Raw genomic sequence first — 22855 nt, 5'->3', positions numbered from 1 at the left:
GCTGAAATGCTAATATAAACACGCCGAAAAACCTCTAAAGCTTCCTGAAATCTCAATCATCCTAAAATCCCATTTGATTATTTATAACGCACCTGAGTCCCTCAGAAATCACCAAAAATGCAATCACTGTGTACAATGGGAAAATGTCTCCCGCACTTACACTCCCATAATCTTGATTAGTGTTACAGTCATATTACTATACTTAAGAGAAATATCATTCATACATCGAATAGCACCCCTGAAACTCCCGGAAGCCTTTCGCAAAGAACCCTGAAACCCCCTTAAACGTCCTTGGGACCTCCTGGGACCCCTTCGAATCGACCCTAAGATCTCCTGGTACCCCGCTGAAACCCTCCCTTTGCTCTCTCCTGTAAACGTTTTCAAGTCACCGTTGCCATAGATATCGTCCTTATTACATTTTCTAATGCGCAATATTGGTTCTTCTGAATAGCTCTCCCCAGCAGACGGGGAGCAGCAGGGGAGAGCAAATTGTCCCAGGGAATTTCAAGAGGGTTTCAAGGGGGTCTCAGTGGGGGTATTAAGAGGTTTCGGGAGGTTTTGGTGGGTCTCATGGAGCACTTTTACAGGTTCCAGAAAATCTCAGAGGCTTTCGAATGCATTCAGAAGCGTTCCAGGACGGTTTCGGGGAGTCTCACGTGTGCTTCAGCGGCTTTCCCAAGTAACATTTTAACTTTTGTTCGACTTTATTAGAAATCTTCATGACCAGTTTTATTAAACTTGCAATAAAACTATACATCAAAACATCTTTATAAACTCTTTAAGAGCATCTTCCGGTTAAGTGGACCACTCTCGGAAAGATTTTGCAAACCGTATTAAGGGTAGCAATAAGCCTGATTTCAAAAGAGGTTATGATGGTTGTTGTTTTTTTTCCTGACAGAAACTATGATAGCTCAAGATGCAGGGAAGCTTCTTCAATGGCACGTAAAATTCAAGAGGAGACATCATTCGAAAGTAGAACGTGATCTTTTAAAAGCAATAGTTTAGTACTTATTATGTTGCTAGGCATATGCGCATTCCATTTTACCGTGAATATTGGGGTTGCAGAGACATACAATTAATGCGCTTCGAAAATGGTGAATATTATGATCTTGGATTGAAATAAATCAATTTGTTAATTTAGTAAAACTAACTGGAATTACAACAAAATTAAGTTTAGAGAGTTTATTCATGTGAGCATGGTATGGAAATGATCGCAAACTATCGATTCATTGCTAATTTGAGCAATATTAACTATTTTTCATTAACGTTATCGAATTCTTCAATATGGCGACGGCCATAATAAGCAAAAATAAAACGAAAGCAAGTTTACTTTTATGATGACCACAAAAAACCTAGCAGTGTGATAGTTTAGGCTTTTCAACCAACAGATGTCGTTACTTATCGAACGGATCGCCATCTATTGAGAGTTTGAACAGTTTAATTTTGCTAATAATGAATGCCAGAAGGATTACATATCGGAGAGTTTTGTTTACTCTTAAAATCTGGCTTTATGGATTTCTTCAAATATACTATAAAATACTATACTTGGTTTTTATCCCGTCTTTACAGAACAAATGACACACATTGGAGTTAAGTCGATTATAATAGTCACATCCATCATTATCTTACGGACAACATGATTGTTTTTACATATTTTGAGCAAAAAATAAATCCACTGAACCATTTATGAATCTTCAGCCTCACAGCATGCAAGTGAGACCAAACGGTTTCCAGTCACTATGCTTCACCAGCCAACCGACCAATGAGGAATAGTGGTCGCGGTTGGTTCGGTTTCTCTTTGCTGCCTGTGCGTGTGCGTTCGTAGTGATGATTGGCGCTGAACGCTGATCGTATTTTCCATATTCAAGCACTGTAACAGAAGGATCCAGGAGGCGCTTTTTTGCGTTACAGGGGATTTCAAGGTATTTCAGGAATGTTACTGGAGGACTCTTGAAGTTTTCAAGAGGCGCAACTTGAGTGTTAGTGGAGTTTCAGGGTCATTTTAGGGGGCTGCATGACATTTCATGGGAAAATACCCTCCAAAAAAGCCCCTGAAACTCCCTTTAATGACCCTGAAACACTATGCAAATTCTCCTCACCGCCTCCGGTAATGTTCTTGAATTACTTTGCAATCTCTCAAAACGCCCCTGAAAACACACGAAGCTCCTCTGAAATCCACTAAAAGTTCCCTGACACCATTTGAAATAATTCTGATGGGGTTATCTCCACGAACTATCTGATACGCACTAGCAATCTCCCAGAACCGCCAAAAATACCCCAGAAACGCGATAGAAATACGTTGAAAATTCTGTGAACCCTCTCCGCGCCTGTAATCCCTATAAAATCTCTCAAAACGCTCCTGAAACTACCTGTAACGCTTCTGAAACACGCTGAAAATACAACTCTGAAACTCCCTGATGTGCCTCCCAAAAGCTCCTAAACACTCTTATACTTTCTGATCCAACCCTGAAACCCCCTGGACCCAAACCCCTCGGAATCGTTGCTCATACATCCTCAAAACCTTCTGGAACTCTGTAAAATCAGTGATTTTTTAAAAGTGTGTTTGATAGGGTTTCATGGAGCCCCCGTCTTCCACCGTAGACTCTTGTTCATACAAACATTTGAAAATTGGTTGTGGAGCGTAGACTTTGGCTAGAACCCCAACTCCCCACAGAGTCCACGTAGTTTATGGACAGGCCCTTAGAATGTAATGCCCCAAAAATCCCACTGTAGTGCACCACCCTGCTTTTCTCGCGTTTTTCGGGTGATGATCACTGCGTCCAGATTTTAGATCTACTGTGATATACCCTTTTGATGTGAGGTACGCAAGATATCTCAGTAACATGTTTGTCACTGAGATACCTTAGTATCGTCTGAACTCAAGACCATTTATTATTGATGAATAGAGATCCTGAGTTACAGTATGTGACTCCCCCTTTCTGGCGAGACTAGCTTTATAAAGCTAACCACGTTCTTGGGGGATAAGATCCATATGTCAGCAGGCCCTGAAAAGGGCTTGCTGAGAACTTTGAACCTACGTTGGGTGAGTGCACTGCAATAGCAGAGGATGTGTTCTGATGTTTCTCTCTCCTCGTCACAGAAGCGGCAATTTGAGGTTTGGATTGCTCCGATCGTTTGTAGATGGTATCTGTAGTGTCCAGTTATTAGACCGGTGTAGATGTTGAGATGCATTTCAGTTTGATGTGTGTAACCGGTTGGTTCCAATTTTTAGATTTTCTTGTGTATGAGTGTTTGTCTTTGAGAAAATTCACGTTTTTAAATAACAAAAATACAGTAGGACGCACCCTAGCGAGAAACTTTACCGCTGTAAATAAACCGCTGCTCTCAAAAGGGTGTTAAGATGGCTGGCGCTAAGAGGGAATAGGCAATGAGATGAGTGCCAATGGGCGCGGCCATCTTCCGATTAAGAAGATTGGTCAGAAATTATCAAGGCGTCCGTGTGTTCAGACCGATAATAGTGCAGTGTCATAAGTGATATCCCCCCCCCTTGAATAGGGGCAGGACAAAGGAGCTGCCTCCGTTCAGGTAATTTGGTCTAAATAAACGTTTTAACCAGCCTGACGGAACATCATAATCCGATTTAGGACCTCGTATCCGTTGTTTAAGAACGGTCACACACGGCGGCTCGGAAGTCAAGATGGCTTCCGAGCCTAATCGCTAAGGAACCGCCATCGTCCCCTTCAGGACGATTCCCTCAGGCCTTTGGCCTTAATTGCCAAGGAGGGACCCTTCTCGGCACGGTCCTTCCGGTCTCGTCCTGGGCCGTGCCGATTCCGACAATGAAGGAAGACGCCTGCCACCCGAACACCACCCAGCTATGCCTGCTGGTCCCGTCGGCCAAGTACCGGGCCGAAACACCGCCATCATTCGCCATTCCGGCGAGAGTTCCGGCCGCACAGTAGGATCCAAGTCACTGTGTCGGCCATCGCACCCACAAAAACCCACGGCAGTGGTATGTACCGGTACGATCTAGATTAGGCCACACTTAACAAATTAATACACTTTATAACCCAGAACAACACCCACACGACACACTAGGATTTTAAATAAATTGTGTTAGAAATGTGAACTTTCTTAGTTTTCCTTTGTCCGCGAAGCCCCTCCGATTACCGAGTAGCATGCCGGCCCTGAGACCCAGCTCGAGGGGTCTCATGCTACTGAGCTTGAAACCGGGAGTAATTGGGAGCCACTGTGGCTGCGGAGCAGCCCCGTAAGTCTCCGGGGTTACATGTGATTTGACTGACCATATATTTATTCAGTTCCATTTTTACTGAGATCCCTGCTTTGAACTCCTCTGTAAATCCCTAGAACCTTCAATTTCTACAGTCCCCTTTAAATGTATTTCAAACTTCTTTTGGGTCTATCTCAAACATCATAAGGTTTTACTTGTTTTCGCGAACGTAGTAAACCCGAAATTTGTACACAGGGAGACACCGTCAGTACTATCAGTGTACGAAAAATCAAATCAATAGGCTTAAAATTGACTGATCTATGGCAGAAAAACGACCCATGCAAAAAAAAAAATCGGGTGTATCCTAATTTGAAGTAGTAATTCGAAATTCACAAAATGCTCAAAATCCCACTATATAGTATATATGTATATGCTCTGAAATAATTTATGTCATTTTCAATTCATTCACCTGTATTCAAAGAAATTAAAAGAGGAACCAGTTTATACATACGAAAACTTTACATCATGTGATACCTTAAACCAGTCTATTTCGCATCACACCGTTCTCGTATTATCTTTTCCAAACGGTGATACTGCTCTTCCAGGTAGCCTTACCTAACATCGCGATGCTTTTTTTTTGTTACCGTGGGAAAGGGAACTAGGACTGCACTCTGGCACTGGGGGTCCAGGCAGCAGTAGGTCAGCATTGTAGTATAATTACCTCATACACAGCACCCAACGGCATAACTAAGCACGCTACGAACAAATCTGCCACGGCGAGTGACGCTACTAAATAATTTGCTACATTTTGTAAATTACGTTCTAATATGATGGCAGCAATTACAAAAACGTTTCCTGCAATGAGAAAGAGAACGAGAACGAGTACGGTGAGACATAAGCACAAAAATATACGAGTCAGTGCACTGCGGGAAAATGTGGGTAGGAGGTCGCTGAGGAAGTGGTTTGGTTGGTTCGTAAATGGGTCGACAATTGTGATGATGATTAATGGATAAGGGCTTAAATAGCGGAATTTTATATTGCGTTGGTAGAGGTGGACGTGATGAATTTACGGTCGCCATGTCAGACATAATGGAGCTATTGAGTTGCATGTTATCGGTAACTATTGCAGTTTTCAAGCATCATTAACTTAAGCTGATAAATGGAACTCTTGAATGGGTGAAGCATTATGTTAATAATGTAATGAATATGATTGAAAATTAATCCTGGATTTTGAACAGCCACTCACCTATAACGGTAACTAGTATCATCAGTCCGAGGATGAGTGACGTCACCGCCATCGCGATGACGTCGGCCAGGGGTTCGTCCAGCCCCAGGCCGGAGGTGTCGTTGCCGAGGTCGGTTCCGTTGACCAGCGACGTTGCGGTGCCATTAAGCAGCAGGCTGATGTTGTCATCGCTCACGAAACTGCCGAACTCGCCGGCCGCCGACAGGTACGAATCGGGGCTGCTGCCACTGTCGATGAATATGTAGTCGTAGACGTCTGTGGAGTGGATGCAGAAGAATTACGATGAGCAAATCTTGTAATTTAATCGTTTTATCAAGGGTTGGTTTTAAGATAAAAAAAAAGAAAAAAAAGCTGTTTTGAATAAGTTTCTGGGTATTCGAGTTTTTATAAATGTTATGGTTTATAGTACTGGGAAACTTGTGATTAGAAGATAAAGAATTAATCAACTGAGAGGTGAATTTGTGAATAAAAAACCCTAATTAATCCACCTAGCGGTGATGGCGCCTTTCTCGTGCTTTAAAATATCCTTTCAACAAAACTCGAGCGACATGTTGATGACATTGACATAAATACAAAATGAAAACTGCTTGCTAAATCTACTCAATATGGATACATTTTATATTAGCATAACATCCAATATTCAGAAAATATAAGACAACGATCCAAAACTCAAACCAAACAAGTGTCATGAAGCCGCAAAATTTTGAAACGTCATTTTAGATTTTCCGGTCATCATTTTATGACTCCGGATATCTACCCCAACTAAACTAACTTGAACATTGAGACACCATCTTGGATGTTCTGGTATTCATTTCTGCACCTAAAATTACATAAAATAGTCGAGTATTGAATTTTGGCATGTCGTTTATGATTTTCTGGTTTCCAGTTTTGGAAGAAGACCGGCACTCTTCCCCATTCAAACTATAGTCATATTGCAGACCTTGTGAAACAGCGCACAGCTTGGGTTTTCTGATTACAAAAATTTGAATTCTGGACATATTTTCATACAAAATATGCCCATAACCCGAGCAGGAGAAAATAGCTGAGGAATAGCAAACTCAGGTATGGAAAACCGAATACCTACAACCTGAATGAGGTATTAGGAAGCCCTGCATAAGAGATAAATTACCTAAAATAATAACTGGTTTATATTCTGCGCATAACACGTGAATAATGACATCAGGTATGGTAATACCTGAATAATAATCGGAGATTTTTCCATACAAATAGCAATTTTTCCATAATTGAATAATACCTCAAGCAGTCCTCAACCCCAAACCAATAACTCGTTGAGGTATTATATCAATAGCTACAAAATACCAAAATAAGTTATTTTCAATACCTGGACAACCGTCCAATACCTAGTCTTGGTATGATACCTGAGTTTGGTATGCTTCAGTTATGTGTCAGTTATTCATTCCTGCTCGGGAATGCAAGAATTAAAAATCCTATAAAATAGGCACTAACTTGAATACTGGGCCATTATCTTGGACTTTGGACCGCTATCTTGGATACTCTGGTGGACTCCGAACATATTTCTGATATCAAATACACTTATTTTACATAGTTTTAGAGCTCAAAATTCCTTAAAATCGCCACCATCTTCTGTTAATGCGATCAAATTCTTATTTTTCCATTCAACGTTGACCCATCCTGCTATAAATTTACACCTTAGGAATCTGAAATGGTACGATTTGATGAGATTGCTTTAGTTTTGTCTATATTTTGTTCTCATATATGAGAACTTAGACCTATTCGTCACTGTTGTTCATACCTAATGTTTATCAGGCCATTAAACAAAGACACGATTTAATTTTTCACATGAACGTTGGTTCTGCTACACAACAGCTAGTCTCTAATGTGATCTAAGGCTATTTTCTTGCTAACCGTTCATTAGATTATCAAAAAATCTGCGATCTGATGTGTCGTATGTATGGGTTTGGTTCATTTTTATATTTGGTAATTTCCGGTGGGATAGCCGGATCTGATTCCATGAGTCATGGACCATGACACTACCGGTTGTCCCAATTATGGTCTGAGAATATTTTATTGCTATTTACCTAATCACCGCGATTTGATATATTGCATGAATGGGTTTGCTTCACTTTTACTTCTAACCACTTTCGAAGCCACAGCTGAACCCGCAACTTTACCGAGGATCTAATGTGGTCTGACCCTATTTTTCCATCAGGTTGTCGATAAGTCGTAATCAGTCTTGTTAGAGATCACAGTCATTTGAACCTTTTCGTTGATATTCGGCCTCCTTTGTCTCCGACATTCGCAACACAAGCAATCAAACTACTGTTCAAAACAAAAATGTCAAACGAATGCACTTCACCACGATAGCGGCTTCGGGAGACGGTTCGGCTTTTGTTATTCCTGTCTTTTTCCATAATAAGAGCTATGTTGCCCATCTGTGTGTCGTATTCAATGCAACATGCAATAATAAACTAATATTAACATTCATAATCGGAATTGGTTGAAAATCTATGCGTAAAGCTAGAATTAGACACATGTCATCGTGTCAGATGACATTGATTTCTTATGTTTATTGATCTTCGTTCTACTGCTCGTGTTGTGTGTAGGTAAGAGGTAACGATAGCGCACGAATGTAACAAAGCCGACTGACACCCGACTGCGGCAACGAAATGAAGGTAGTAAAAAGTGTCGAATGTTTACAAGACTGGTCGTGATTTGATGTACCGCATCCATGGGTTTGGTTAAATTTTACATTTTACTACCCGGATCTGATTCCGGGTAACTACCGGCTGAACCAAATATGGTCTAACATTATTGTCTTGTTAACTGCTCATCGGTTAACTAAAAACGCTGCAAATTGAAGGTATCACATGCAGGGTTTGACAATTTCGACGGGACTCTCGGAACCAATTCCGGAACACTACCAGTTGTCTTTAGTGTGACGTAAGGCTATTTTCTAGCTAACTGTTCATCAGGTTATCGCAAAAGCCACGATTTGATGTGTCACATGCCTGGATTTGGTTTACTTTTACATTTGGCCTCTTCCGGCCACTCAAAACCGATTCCGAAACACTTGGTGGCCGTTCATTAGGTAATCTAAAAAGCCGCTATTTGATGTGACGCATGTACGGGTTTGTTTCTCTTTCAGATTTAACTACTTCGGCGGGAACCCCGGAACGGGTTCCGGAACACTTCTGGTTCAGATATGGTCTGAGATGGTTTTCCAGCTCATTGTCCATCAGGTCATCGAAAATGCCGTGGTTTGATGTGTCGCATGTATGGATTTGTTTCAATTGTATATTTGGCCACTTCCAGCGGGACGCCTAGAACCGGTTCCGGAACACCACCGGTTCAGATATGGTCTGAGATGATTTTCCTGCTCGTTATCCATCAGGTCATCGAAAATGCCGTGGTATGATGTGCCGCATGCATGGGTTTGATTCAATTGTATTTTTGACCACTTCCAGTGGAAGGCCTTGTACCGGTTCCGGAACGCTACCGGTTCAGATATGGTCTGAGATGATTTTCCTGCTCATTGTCCATCAGGTCATCTAAAATGCCGTGGTTTGATGTGTCGCATGCATGGGTTTGGTACAATTGTATATTTGGCCACTTCCAGCGGGACGCCCAGAACCGGTTCGTGAACACTACCGGTTCAGATATGGTCTGAGACTATTTTCCTGCTAACCGCTCATCAGGTTATCGAAAATGCCGTGGTTTGATGTGTCTCATGCATGGGTTTGGTTCACTTTGATATTTGCCACTTCCGGCGGGACACCCGGAACCGGTTCCGGAACACTACCGGTTCAGACATGGTCTTACACTATTTTTCTGCTTACCGCTCATCAGGTTATCGAAAATGCCGTGGTTTGATGTGTCGCATGCATAGGTTTGATGCATTTTCATATCTGGTCCCTTCCTGGGGTACCGTTCCGGAACACCTAAATGGCCACATCTCCGGAACGGCTGAACCGATCCGAACCATTTTCAATAGGAAACAATGGGACCAGATTCCGCGTCGAATGAACCGTCGGTCATTGAAATCGGATGAGGTTTTCTGCCAAAAAGTGATGTGAGTTTTTTTGTACACACACATACAGACACACACACACGCACACACATACACACACACATACAGACACACAGACATCACCTCAATTCGTCGAGCTGAGTCGATTGGTATATGTGATTTGACCCTCCGGGCCTTCTATCAAAAAGTCATTTTTGGAGTGAACATATAGCCTTTCCAGTACACTTAGTGTACGAGAAAGGCAAAAAACTTGGTCTGGTGGGACTCGAACCCACGGCTTCGTATTCGGTAGAGCGGCGCTTTAACCAACCAAGCCACATAACAGGTTGAAATTCTATGGCATGGAAAGCCAAATCGATTCCAATCCGGTTTATGAACACACTTTTTCACCATGCACAGTTTCCCATTTTTGGTTGCTAGAAGATAGAGTTTGAGTTTTGCTTGCCAGCAGCCACATAGAAGAAAATTTTAGCTGTTATCCACTTCACCGCTAGAGGAAGGATTATTTGCTCGCCGGTTGTTATAGTTAATACCTAGTGAATAGGTTGATTAACGGATATGGTTGGCACACCCATTCATCTGCCAGGTACGTGATTCAGCAACTTTTATACAGATGGGGAAATCCTAAACATGTTAATAACTTATCACTAGTTATCTGACACTGCCAGACCATGTAATGAAGCAGTTAACATTTTCTCCTCTCCTCTCTCCTCTTCTTGGCGTAACGTCCTCACTGGGACAAAGCCTGCTTCTCAGGAAGTCAAGGAAATTTCCTTTACGAAAAGATCCTGGTCCGACCGGGAATCGAACCCGTCACCCTCAGCACGGTCATGCTGAATACATTTCCGTTAACATTTCCGTAAAATATAAATAAATCCACTTGGTTGCCAAGTCACGCTGCTAGTTAATGAGGTTGATATTGTTCACCACTCGCATAGCTGAGCTTAGGTTTCCCAGAATCAACCAAATTAGGATTACGATAGCAGTTAAAACTAAATATGACCCAAGCAGCAAGATGGTGAGCCTACGCACGGATCCATCGAAAGTTGCCCAGGTTTTCCCATCATCATCCACGGTATTTTTAGAGACTTAATGAGTGCTGAGATCATGTAATCTAACGGCTCCACCTCATCTTGCGCCATTGAAATTGATGATAGGATATTAATCAGACCCCCTTGGAGAGGGATACATGGGCACACTTATCCCTACATGGTGAATCCAATTTCATCATTATCATTCTGCTTTTTCTATGGGGGTGGGAGAGTTTCGCAAATGAATATGCGTTGACATATCAGAAAAAAATACCTTTGGAGAAGATTACTTTCAGATGAGGTTTCAAAAAGAACATAACAGAAGACCAATCATTGCAACTCTTGGTTTGTGATATCATTATTGTTTGCCTCGTTAGATTCAAGTTTTGATAAATTCAGTAAAATGTTCACATTTGGAATTAATTCTCAACGACAATATTAAAACTATACATCATCTTCAAATGCCAAAATATCTTCCCAGCAACAGAAAGCAATCTCTATCGAGGTCATACTTTCTTATCTTCATGCAACCACGCGTATCACATCGCCGAAAAACCATGCATCCCAAGTAACTCATACATGTTATTGCTATCATAAATCCATAAACTTAAGTCCAATCATAATCCCCGATATTGGCAGCAATTTTGTTTGGCTCATCCGACGTGGTTGTTTACTGACCCCCACGTGCCCTCGCTCCTTCCCATACATACATTCCAAGAACGAAAAACATTACCACAAAATCAAATTTGTGCCACCCAGCATGTATGCACCTCTCGCTGGCTGGCTGACTGACATGATGGTAAAACTTTCGTCGTTCCGTACATTCGGTCAATATTCTCTCCTCCGGATGATGATGATGGTGATGGCGATGCTGGTGGTGGCAGCTGCGCTACCCTCCCTTGGAGCAACAACTGGTCTAAGTCTTCTACTCAATAAGTTATAATGATAACAATTTATGGCCCTGGGTCTTCTCCGTGACGGGCTGCTGGGGCTATAACCATAACACCCACTACCGCAGGTTTCCGTCCATTCCATATCTACATATGAACCAGCCAGGTAGTTGAGCTTACTGCCCCCGACCAGCAGCGTCAGGTATCCGACTAGAAAGAAATGATCATACTTTGTGTTGAGGTAATGTTAGGTAAAAGCGTCCCTTAAAAAGGTCAAATTTATAACGTGCATAGTATTTGAGGATCAAGCAAGCCTGTGGTAATATGCACACTCGAAAAAAAAAACACCTTTTTGTAAAAGATAATCCTGAACCATTTTAATGGTCAGCAACATGACCAGCCCAGTGTCACGTCTGTCATCGACAGCTTCTGTACTTTCAATGCTTTCTGCACTTAAAGGAATCAGTGGAAGTGGAAGTGTACCATTTTGATCGGTTTAAACATTGCCATTTTTGTCACCGAAGAATCACATTTCACCAATCAACGAGGCGATCGCCCCAACCAAGCATTTTATTGATCGACGATCGATCAATAGGAGCACAACCCTTTCCTTAGATGATCTTCGCTGGTCAACCAGGCGATTGTTTGTGTACCCGAATCGGCAGAGCCGAAATTTTAAGCACTTATCATGGATTAGAGGATAGCAAAATGGTTAGTCGACATGGAGCGTTCAACGCAGCTCCGGTCCTCACAAACTCCTACCTCATGCTTCCACGGGTCACGCGATGACAAAGACTATTGACTGAGAGTTGTATGCTTAGCTAGTAGCGTGGGACACCAAAAACATTTTACTCCCGTACACTTTTTGAGTTCTATTTTGGTCCCATATCAACTGTGCGAAATTTCAGCTCGATCGGAGAAACTATATTTTAGTGCCAGCTGTACGATGAGCTCAGGAAAAGCGATTCTGTGCTCGATCCACTACTCACCACTTCGCACAACGGGGGCACGATCTTCTTCACAGATAAGTATTAACGTTCTCAGTACTTTCTTCTTCTTTTTCTTCCAGGTTCACACACAGCACAGGTAAGTCTATGATTGTTCAAAAACTTTATTCTTACTTTACTAACTCCTAAACACTTTATTCACTACTTTTCTACTTAACACTACTAATAACTTCAAGTGGGTGGTGGGTTGGAAATTCACAATTTGTTATTCTTCACACGTTCGCTGATGATGACAGTGGTCGATGACGTCGAGTTGTCGCAACACCAAAAAAGAGACCGAGCACGCAGTTCATTCGGCCTTTTATAATGGGTTGATCCATTCTGTCACGGTTGACCGGATAGAGCGAGATCGATAAAAACGCAAATTCCCACAGGGCGCCATGATCGAATTCGCAAACGGTTGTTGTTATCGGTCGAGATCTCCCCACGTACAGATGGCGCGCGGATACACTTTCGCAGATGCGAACACCAGCCATTTTAAGTTTTCATACGATTTACTATGGAGAAAATCACTTTTTCAAAGAAAAATCGCCACAGGTTGCCCCTTAACCCCTAAAAATATATCGATGAATGATTTCTGTTGGAAATTTTACGAGGAATCAGCCCTCTGAAGACCGCAAAGCGATATAAGGCATGTGGAACAAGTTATTGGCTGAAAACCGAATGGCATGCCAACGCTGTTTAACATGCAAGGAATAACAATAAATAATAAAATCTCGTCATTTTATCGATCGGGTGAGGCTTCATAACTTTTTCCACAAATGTCGCATCGGTTTACGGTCTTCGGAGGTCTGATTCTTAGTGAAGTTTTCTACAGAAATCATCGACTTATTTTTAGGGATCTAGGGGTGACTCCTAGCGATTTTTCTTTGCAGAAGTAAAATTTCCCCACAGTAAATCGTATGAAAAACTAAGAATGGCGGGCGCTAAAATATAGTTTTTCCGATCGATCTGAAATTTTGCACAGTGGATAAGGGACCAAAGTTGAACTCAAAAAGTATACAGGAGTTAGAGTTTTTTCCATTTTTTATATTTTCCCATATAAACCGTGTACATACAAGGCTATTAGCTAGTGGGAACTGTTGTCCTTCTGAATTCAAATAGATGGAGAAGTTACGGCTCAAACAGCGTCCGTTCTGCCATCCAGCGGCTGAGTATAACATGCTCCTTCAAGGAAAGCTATACCTAAGGTGACAGCCTCACCACCGTGTATTTGGGACCTTAGGTCAACACCCTACTGTTCTCGAAACCTGAAAATGAAACTGAACTGCTTTTTTACCATGCATGCACAACGGTGCTTTGTTCGACCCCAACCGGGTCCTCATTGGAGTAATGCAAGGATGTATGCTATCACCACTACTGTTCCTCATCGTTATTGACGAGATCCTGGTATGTATGATTGATCGTGAACCAAATCATGGATTGCTGTGGCAGCCCATTACCATGGAACACCTAAATGACTTCAAACTGGCTTATGATGTTGCTCTCTTAGGTCAACAGCGCTCTGATACCCAGAGTAAGCTCGGTTTTGCGTTCAACTCGAACGTGAAATCTGTGCTACTGTACGCCAGTGAAACTTGGTGTGTATCAGTGGAGAACATTCAACGGCTGCAAATCTTCATCAATAGATGCTTGCGGTACACAATTCGTGCATGGTAGCCTCACAATTGGATCTCAAACGTGGATCTCCATCGTCGATGTCATCAAATCCCGATAGTGACAGAAATTTGGAAACGAAAGTGGATGTGGGTCGGCCACACTCTACGTAGTGGCGGGAAGGAAATCTGCAAGCAAGCGTTAGATAAGAACCCAGCAGGACACCAAAGCATCCAGAGTCTCATGGCGATGGAGTCTCAACAAGGAAATAAACGAAGCCGACAGATGTTTAATCTGCAAAAGGCGAATGCGGCGATGGTGGTCAATCACCCAGGATGGAGATCTTTCAATTCGGTCTCTACACCATCATGGGTGGTTTCAGGACTGAAAGTAGTCATGGATGAGACTTATCAGCTGATCCAAATCCGTGGTAAGACGACTCGAAATGCTAGATATACCACCATCAACCTGAATGATTCTTGTTTTCGCGAGCTCATTGCTTCTGCTGACATACAAGTGCAGGTTGGAATTATACTACAAGAGGAAAACCGATCCTCATCAGATGATCCACGTTGAACGAGGGATTCGCAATAGCGAAGATCAGCTGTAGTAGTTATGCACCTTACGGTGGCCGATCGACCAGTTCTCATCATTGCTGGATTCGCTAGCCAGGCTTAACGTTGATCTTTCGAACGTAGGCAAAAACAGTACGGACGGCGCAGAGTCCAGCATCGACGCGAGCTTTTGGAGCCTGGGTTAAAACACTAGCGCAGACTGGAGAGTTGAAAATGAGTACCGTAATCCGGGGTCAAATTGATCACTTTAAAACAACTTTTGCGGATAACATTAGTGGAATTCCAAATATTGCCAAAAGCATTTCTGTAAAACCAGTACCCAGTGGATCTCCCTGGAACCACTTGACAGAATTTTGTTCAACAAATTTAAACTTTAAGTTAAATAACTCCAAATATCAAAAAATTGGAAATGCCACTTTGGGGCGAAATTGATCAGTATACAATTAAGCAACTGTTGGAAAGGAAAATTTCCTTCTCCGCTTAATTTTGCTTTTTTAAAAACGAATAACGCATTTAAAATCTTACAACTAGTGAATTTAATACTTTAAACGCAAAATTAAAATTTTGAAATTTCCGCTTAAACGCCTATAGGTAGGCAATTTCATTTGAAATAAGTGATTTCTGTCACAATAAATGGCGATTTCAACATAAAATGAACTTTTTTTTTACTATTTCATGTTCTTATTAGCTACATAACTTTCTAACCAAGGCTCCACAAAAATGTTAAAACATAGAATTTACGGAAAGTCCTATTAGCCATCGATTGTTAAGTAGCCATAATTTCAGCTTAATGAGTAATACATTGCAAATTCCTGAATAATTAAGGCAAAACTAACTTTTTTCTAAAAAAATGAAATTCTACACTCATCTCTAGACATCTACGGACCAAATGACGTAAAAAGTTTACGATCATATGATGCTTAAGAGTTCCTAGTATGGAATTACAATGTAGTAGCCGAATGATCAATTTCACCCCGCTGATCAATTTGACCCCGGTTTACGGTACACGCATAGATATCATTTTGCGATTCGGAGAATCCTACAAGGTGGCTGAATTGGCTCTGAACAATAATATTATGGAGTTTTATATGTTGAGGTGCGTGAAAATAAGGGAACTTTTGTAGAAGTATGTAATCATATTTTTTCAAATTCTCGTGATACGTCATACATAGTACCAGGCCCGTGCACAGAAAAGGCGACAAGGGAGGGTTTTTTTTCTAATTTTGACAAAGGGCGGAGGAGCGCTTAGTATATGGAACACCAGCAAAGGGAGGGGTTTAACGTTTAACCCCCAAAACCCCTCCCTTATATACGGGCTTGCATAGTACAATATTTAATGTGTAAAATCAGCTTGAGAACATGAAAAATAGTACTAATTACCAAAGTTTAAACATTTGTTGTCAAACGTGTTTTCTTTAAGACGACTTGGTGCATCACAGAATTTTCATAGAAATCATTGCAATGAGTTACACTCTCTTGTTATTTTCAGAAGCATGCCATTAAAACAGTGTATGGAGGACTTTTGCCTTTCTGATTTATCTAAAAGTTTACCGAAAAATTAAGGATCGCAAACGCAAACCAAAGTCGTAACAGAGTCTGAGCCGGATTAGGCTCTCACGGCAGAGTTACGGGCCGGTGAACATTCTGGCAGAACTGTACGAGTACTGGTTGCTATAGGGTGACCAATGAGGCAGTTTAAGTGTCGGTTGACATGGGGCAGCAGGGACTATAGTCCTGGGGCCTTACGAACCCACCCGCTTGCGAGTCAGTCGCGTAGTCGACTGGAGGAGCGAGGAGTCAGACGCTGGGTGCTGCGTACGCAGCTCGAGCGTGGGAGCTCCTATCCTCTTCCCGGCAAGCCAGCCGGTGGAGATAATGGACGGAGCGTGGCTGCTGAGGGCTGTCTGACAAGAAAATAAAGGACGGTCCACAACAGAGGTGGCTGAGTAGCAGCTTGGCAAAATCATCGACTTTGCGTCCACTAAGTCGAGTATAAGCAAGGACCTGAAAACGGCCTTGCTTCGACTTAGGGTGTCGATCGATGATGCTAAGCAGGAGCACGCGGTACTCGCGTTGCTGACTGCTGCAGCGGTGGAACCTGCAAAGGAGAAAGTGCCTAAGTTTACCTAAACGGAGGCCTTCTCCTTCGCAGGTAGTCCGAGGAAAGTGGAAGCGATTGCTCGCACAAACGGACAAACGGAGCAAGCAATCGCAGAAGCGAGCGAGGCAGCTACCGTCAGGCAAGGAGCTGTCTGGCAGCGCCCGCAAAGCCAGGCGCATAATAACCCCGAAGGTCGGGAGCAATGCCGGAAAGTCAGACCCCAGCCAGGATCCCGAAAAGCTGGGAAGGGTGGGCCTAAAAAGATTGGCCCGTCCCGGAACGATGGGAACAAGGGGTTGCGAACGTTGGTGGGCCCTCAGCAGCTGCAGAGTAGGACGAACCAAGGGGAGGACCCTCCTTGGACTAAGGTGAAGCGGAGAAAGACAAAGACAAAAAGCCGATAGAAGGACGCCAAGGTGCAGGAGAGCAGGTGCCAAGCGCGAGAAAGGCGACGAGCTCGTCACCAAGACGGAGCAGTCCAAGTACTCTGACGTCTTGAATTCGATGCAAAGCGACGCCAAACTTGAGGGTCTGGGGGCCGACGTGTGCAGTACTTACTCGTACGGGCGAGATGATCCTGAAGCTGAAGCGCGAGAAGGATCACAAGGGTGCCGCCTACAAGAGGCTGGCAGAAGAGGTCCTCGGTGAGGGAGTAGAGGTGAGGGCTCTCACACATGAGGCGACTCTGAAGGTCAAAGACCTAGACGAGATCACCGAAGTGGAAGAGCTTATCACGGCACTGCGGTGGCCGCCGAAGCCGTTAGGGCCAGCAGGGTGTAAGTGTTCGCAGTTCAGTGTGGAGTGTTTTTGAGATTATGTTAGAATTTGTATCGTGTTTTGTTATAAAATAGTGCAGGTAGTGTCCGTAAGTGTCGTGCAGTTTTCTCCGTCAGTTACTGTTAGTCTAGTCCATAGTTTAGTAGACTACCGTACTACGCCACCATCCACGCTACTTCCGAAACCCACCACCAGAGGGAAAACGAAGTCCTTTTTGGTAGCCTAAAAGGGGTGGCAGATGCTGAACCAAGATGGAAGGAGATATGCACACGAACGGGCTAACAGGCACGACAAACGACAATAGAATGCCTTGGGTCACTGTCCGAATACTGGAGGCCAGTGAACCATCTACACTCGACTCCATAATTCTTAAAGAGTCGCAAAAGAACCACCAACCGAAATGGTTGAAAGAACAGTTTTTAAGTGCTGTACCTCAGAAGCAAAGATAGAGAAGTGGAAGACAGAAAGAAGTGAAGCGAAGGACAGCAGAACCCCGCTGTTTTTGGACAGAACTACGGTTCTGTAGGAGTGACCCCCCCCCCCTTCATTGAGAAGACCCAGAGAGTTCCGCAGCTGACCGAGTCCGTCAACATATTCGACCGCCGGACACCCAGAAGGGCCTGCGAATGCTGCCATCGACTTGCTTCGCCACCCCGTAAGGCCGCAGAAGAACCGGCAGACACTAGCTGTGCACGCCGCCATCGATGAAGACCTGGAGGTGCACGCTGTGTGGTGGTGGAAGGTAGAAGACGGGGCCCCGATAAGAAAATGAAAGATCAGGTTAGAGTAGATATAAGAATGTGGGAAAGAGGAAAGTGTAAGAAGAAGAAGAGACCGGAAAAGTCCGGGAATAAATGTGTAAAATGTGAAGTGACGTGAGTTTTTATGTACGACAGTGCGAAGATTCCCTGCCCGCGAATAACTGGTCGAGAAGCATGCCGATCCTGAGGTGTTGTTTCAGGGAGTCTCAAGTAGGCTCCCCTCTTGAGCTAGTCGGCAGTTACAAGGGACACAGATATCTTTGGTTCAGCTACCTGTGGCGCACCAATATGTAGTCGGAACGGTGCGGAGTCAATAATTGACGTTGCCTATTGTAGTCCTTGTTTAAAAAGTAGTTCAAACTGGAGGTTACACAATGGCTACACTCACAGCGATGTCCTGGCGCTTCGCTACAGTATAGACTACAACAAAGGAAAAAGAAGAGGTGGTAAGGCTAAGGTCAAGTCCTCACAGATGGAAAACATCATACTTACTTCGAGGTATTTATTTCACCGTGAGCAAAACCTACTTGGTGTAAGCGGTGACGAACTGGTAGTGGTGCTCTCGCGTGCATGCGATGCGACCATGTCTAGGCAAGTCCACCGTAGAAATGGGAGACCACCGGTTTACTGATGAACTCAAGCGATTGTGGACCTGCGCCGCGTCTGCCTACGGGCTAGGCGGCAGATACAGTGAACACGAACTGAGGAAGAGCGAAACGAACGTCGGGGGCTAAAGCCGCCCTGACGACCGAGATAAGAGCAAGCAAAAAGCGCTGCTTGGAGAGTCTCTGTCAGAGTGCCAATGCGAACCCGTGGGATGACGCCTACAGAATCGTTATGGCCAAGACGAGAGGTGTGATGGCTCCTAGAGCAATCTCCAGAGACGTTGGAGGGGATCATCGAAGGGCTTTTTCTGCGTCATGATCCTAGTCCTTAGCCTCCTTTCGTAGGACAGCCGGGGACTGGGGCTGGCGATGAGGAGAGGGTCACCGATGTGGAACTTGCAGGGATAGCAAAGTCCCTTAGCGTGGGTAAGGCCCCAGGTCCGGACGGAGTTCCGAAAGTAGCTATTGCAGAGCCTACCGAGATGTTCAGGTCTGCTATGCAGAAATGCCTGGACGAGGAAGTTTTCCCAGAAGCTTGGAAGAGGCATAGCCTGGTACTATTGCCAAAGGCGGGGAAACCACCCGGAGACCCGTCGGCATATAGACCAATATGCTTGATTGACACGGCGGGGAAGGTGCTCGAAAAGATCATCCTCAATAGAATGTTGAGGTTCACCGAGGGCGAAAATGGGGATGTTGACTGAAAACGTTATCTTGTCGGTTACAAAAACCGCCGAGAAAGCACTCGAGCCTCAGATAAGGGGGATTCGCTACTGTGTAGTAGTGATTCTGGATGTAAGGAATGCGTGTAATAGCGCCAGTTGGTTTGCTATTGCCGATGCGCTCTTGCAACTGGGAATACCCGGGTACCTGCACAAGATTCTCGGAAGTTACTTTCAGAATCGAAATCGAGTATTAGTTTACGACACGGAGGTGGGTCGGAAGTGCTTTCACATAACCTTAGACGTCCCGCAAGGTTCCATCCTGGGTCCGGTGTTATGGAATGTCATGTACGAGGTGTTGGGGTTATAGTACCAAGTGGGAGTGTAGATTGTCGGATTTGCCGACGACATTACGCTCGAAGTCTACGGTGCAATGATCGAGGAGGTGCAGTTGAGTACCGACCACTCGATCAAGGTTGTGGAGGCGTGGATGAGGTCCAGGAAACTGGAGTTGGCTCATCACAAGACTGAGGTGACGGTTATGAACAACCGGAAGTCGGAGCAGCAAGCGATGATCAGTGTAGGTGAGTGCGCTATTCCGTCGAAGCGCTCCGTCAAACACTTGGGCGTGATGATCGACGATAAGCTCACCTTCGGTAGCCACGTTGATTATGCCTGTAAAAGAGCCTCCACAACTATTGAGGCACTGTCCCGGATGATGTCCAATAGCTCTGCAGTGTACGCCAGTAAGCGCAAGCTTCTGACAAGTGTCGCTACGTCCATACTAAGGTATTTGTGTGGCTTCGTGGTCGTGCGGCTAAGGTCACCAAGCCTTTAGTCGCATCGTGCTAAGGAGCGCGGGTTCGATTCCCGCCGCAGCTGTCAGGAAGAGTTTTCGGCTGTGCCAGTGGGCGTTGCATGCTAGTCCGTTGTCTAGTGTCGTGCTTCCTTCAAAGAGCAAATAGCTCACTGGAAGCATTAAACGTGTCTGTGTCTTTTTTAAGGTATGGCGGCTCGGCGTGGGGCACTGCGCTAAGTACTGAATGCTACCGACGTATGCTGGAAAGTATTTAAAGGCTTATGTTCCTGAGGGTTGCGAGCGTGTACCGTACCGTGTTACATGACAAGACATTGACATGGTCAAATAGCGCACGTGGGACAGTTCCACCAAAGGAAGGTGGACCCATAGGTTGATACCGAGGGTAGATAGTTGGATTAATAGGCGCCACGGGGAAGTTACATCCCGGGTAGACGTGAATATCAGAATCATATCTTAAAACGATTAAAATTTTGATGTCATATCTTAATATGATATTGATGAGATATTCAAAAAGTTGCCAAATATCTGCTCAATATCTCATCGTGATATGATTTCACAATTTGTACTTAATTTGATCTTTAGAAAGCCTTGTGCAACTCACTGTATAAATGTCGAAATTTCCCAACATTGCGCATGAAAACTATTTTAAGTTTTCAACTTTCATTATGCGTCGTCCCCAAATAACGTAGCGCTTCAGGAGAAAGGAGTTTAATAAATTACGTAACGCTTCAGGGAAAAAGGGTAATACAGTCTAGCGTTACGACCCATACATAAAGTTGGAGTTATCATACAAAAACACATTATGGAGGCCGCCAGATCCTAATGAACCAAACACGGAGTTCAAAAATTCGAATTAAGCGTTACGTAATAAATAGATGTTTCCTTATGTCCACCACAAATTTTACAAACGAGCACTAAGCGGATTTATAGATGCGGCAATTGAACCAAAAAACAGAGTAATCGGTACAAAAAACTCATATCATCGATATTTGCTTTTCTTTACGATACTAAAAAAAGCACAAAAGTATATACTGAATTCTCAGATAGATTTCTTTATACCAGTTAATACTTATTATATTTCACTTTGAGTAATCCAGCAGAGGCTTTCCAATTGAGTCCGATGACAACATGAGCTGGACCTCGATGTCGAACTTGCATTTGTGGTACGAATCCAATAAATGAATCACCGGACAATTTGGGAGCTTTATATATCGGGTCGCTGAACAAAATACGATTATTTCGAAAAACGAACCATTTGATTAAAGATTCAACGTACCTTTTTTTAATGCTGTTGGAACAAAACTTTGGGAAACTTTTTGCAATAAATGGAGAAATGAAGAAAACAATAACATAATTACCCAAAGTTTTGCTCAAACAGCATTAAATTAAGCAAGGAGTCATGATAGTTACGCTTTTTGTGTCATTTCATTGCAGAAATGGAGAATTTACCTTCTCACCACACAAACATTCAGCTCATTACAACAATCTAGTGCTTGACTGAGTGCCAATAGGACGCGAATTCGTCCTGTTTTAGACTCAAAATAACATGTTTATACAAATGTTGTTTTTAAAGTTTAGATTACTAGCTTTGTTACCAATTCAGAAAATAAGCATAAAATGTGAAATCATCTAGAGATTAGTATAAGAGAGTACTTTTAGGAAAATATTATTATTATTATATTTTATTAAAGACACTTTACCAAAAAAGTTTTAGGAAAATATGTAATTCCTTATTGAGCCTTAATTCATGTTTATTTTCCATACTATCGCTTCAGTTTGCAAATTTTGGATGGAAACTGTATTAATATTCTGCATTAGAACATTTATCATTGGGAAATCTGAAAAATACTGCTTGGAATCAAAATAAGCTCTTCACATTTCCATCTGCAACATCCAGAAATCGAAAGATCTGAAAATTACTGCTCAAGATCAAAATCAGTTCTTTCACAGATTCATCTACAACATCTGAAAATTGTAAGATCTGAAAACTACTATTCAAGATCAAAATTAGTTCTTCCACACACTCATCTACAATATGGTGGGACTAAACCCACACAGCCATCATAGTCGCAAACACCTTGGAAAACGTAGAACTTGATGCTCTTGTTATCACCTATTTTCAGATATGAGTCGTAGTGCAGTGGTAATGTCACTGCTCATAAATCACAAGGTCATAAGTTCGATTCTGGTCGCGGCCATTTTTATTTATTTTTTACTCTATTTCATCTGTCAGATCATTTTATGATATTGGTTTGATGTGGTACAGCCCAGATCTCCCCAGATATTAGTCTGATCTTATAATATCAAGATGAGATGTCAATATGTTCTTCCCCATACAAATATTTGATATTATTTTTGATCTTTTATCTCTTATGTCAAACAAACCAATAGCTAATTATGTTCTTGAGTACTTCACTGATGAATATCAAATGATGATGTTGTTTTGATTTTTACTTCTACTCGGGATTCCACCTGACACAGGTCCTTACAGGTCATGGTTGCTTCCGACAGTATCTACACCGTTTCAGGCATGCGAATTCTCCCGAATGCCCAGTGTGCAATGGTTTAGAGGAAACGGCGGAA

At 43.1% G+C, this 22855-nt stretch overlaps 1 protein-coding gene across 1 annotated transcript in view; it reads right to left on the bottom strand.

The window, feature by feature from the left end:
* Window positions 1-22855, bottom strand: part of LOC109622842 (5-hydroxytryptamine receptor-like) — a 668994-nt gene that overhangs the window by 156411 nt on the left and 489728 nt on the right. The window contains exons 5-6 of the mRNA XM_029870762.2: window positions 5439-5693; window positions 4914-5047 (exon numbers count right to left, since the gene is read on the bottom strand). Of these exons, the coding sequence (XP_029726622.1) occupies window positions 4914-5047; window positions 5439-5693 (389 nt within the window). The remainder of the gene's footprint in view (window positions 1-4913; window positions 5048-5438; window positions 5694-22855) is intronic.

The sequence above is a fragment of the Aedes albopictus genome, chromosome 2 (genome assembly GCF_035046485.1).
Source record: "Aedes albopictus strain Foshan chromosome 2, AalbF5, whole genome shotgun sequence".
NCBI classification, from domain to species: domain Eukaryota; kingdom Metazoa; phylum Arthropoda; class Insecta; order Diptera; family Culicidae; genus Aedes; species Aedes albopictus.
This window is presented reverse-complemented; position numbering and strand designations above follow the sequence as displayed.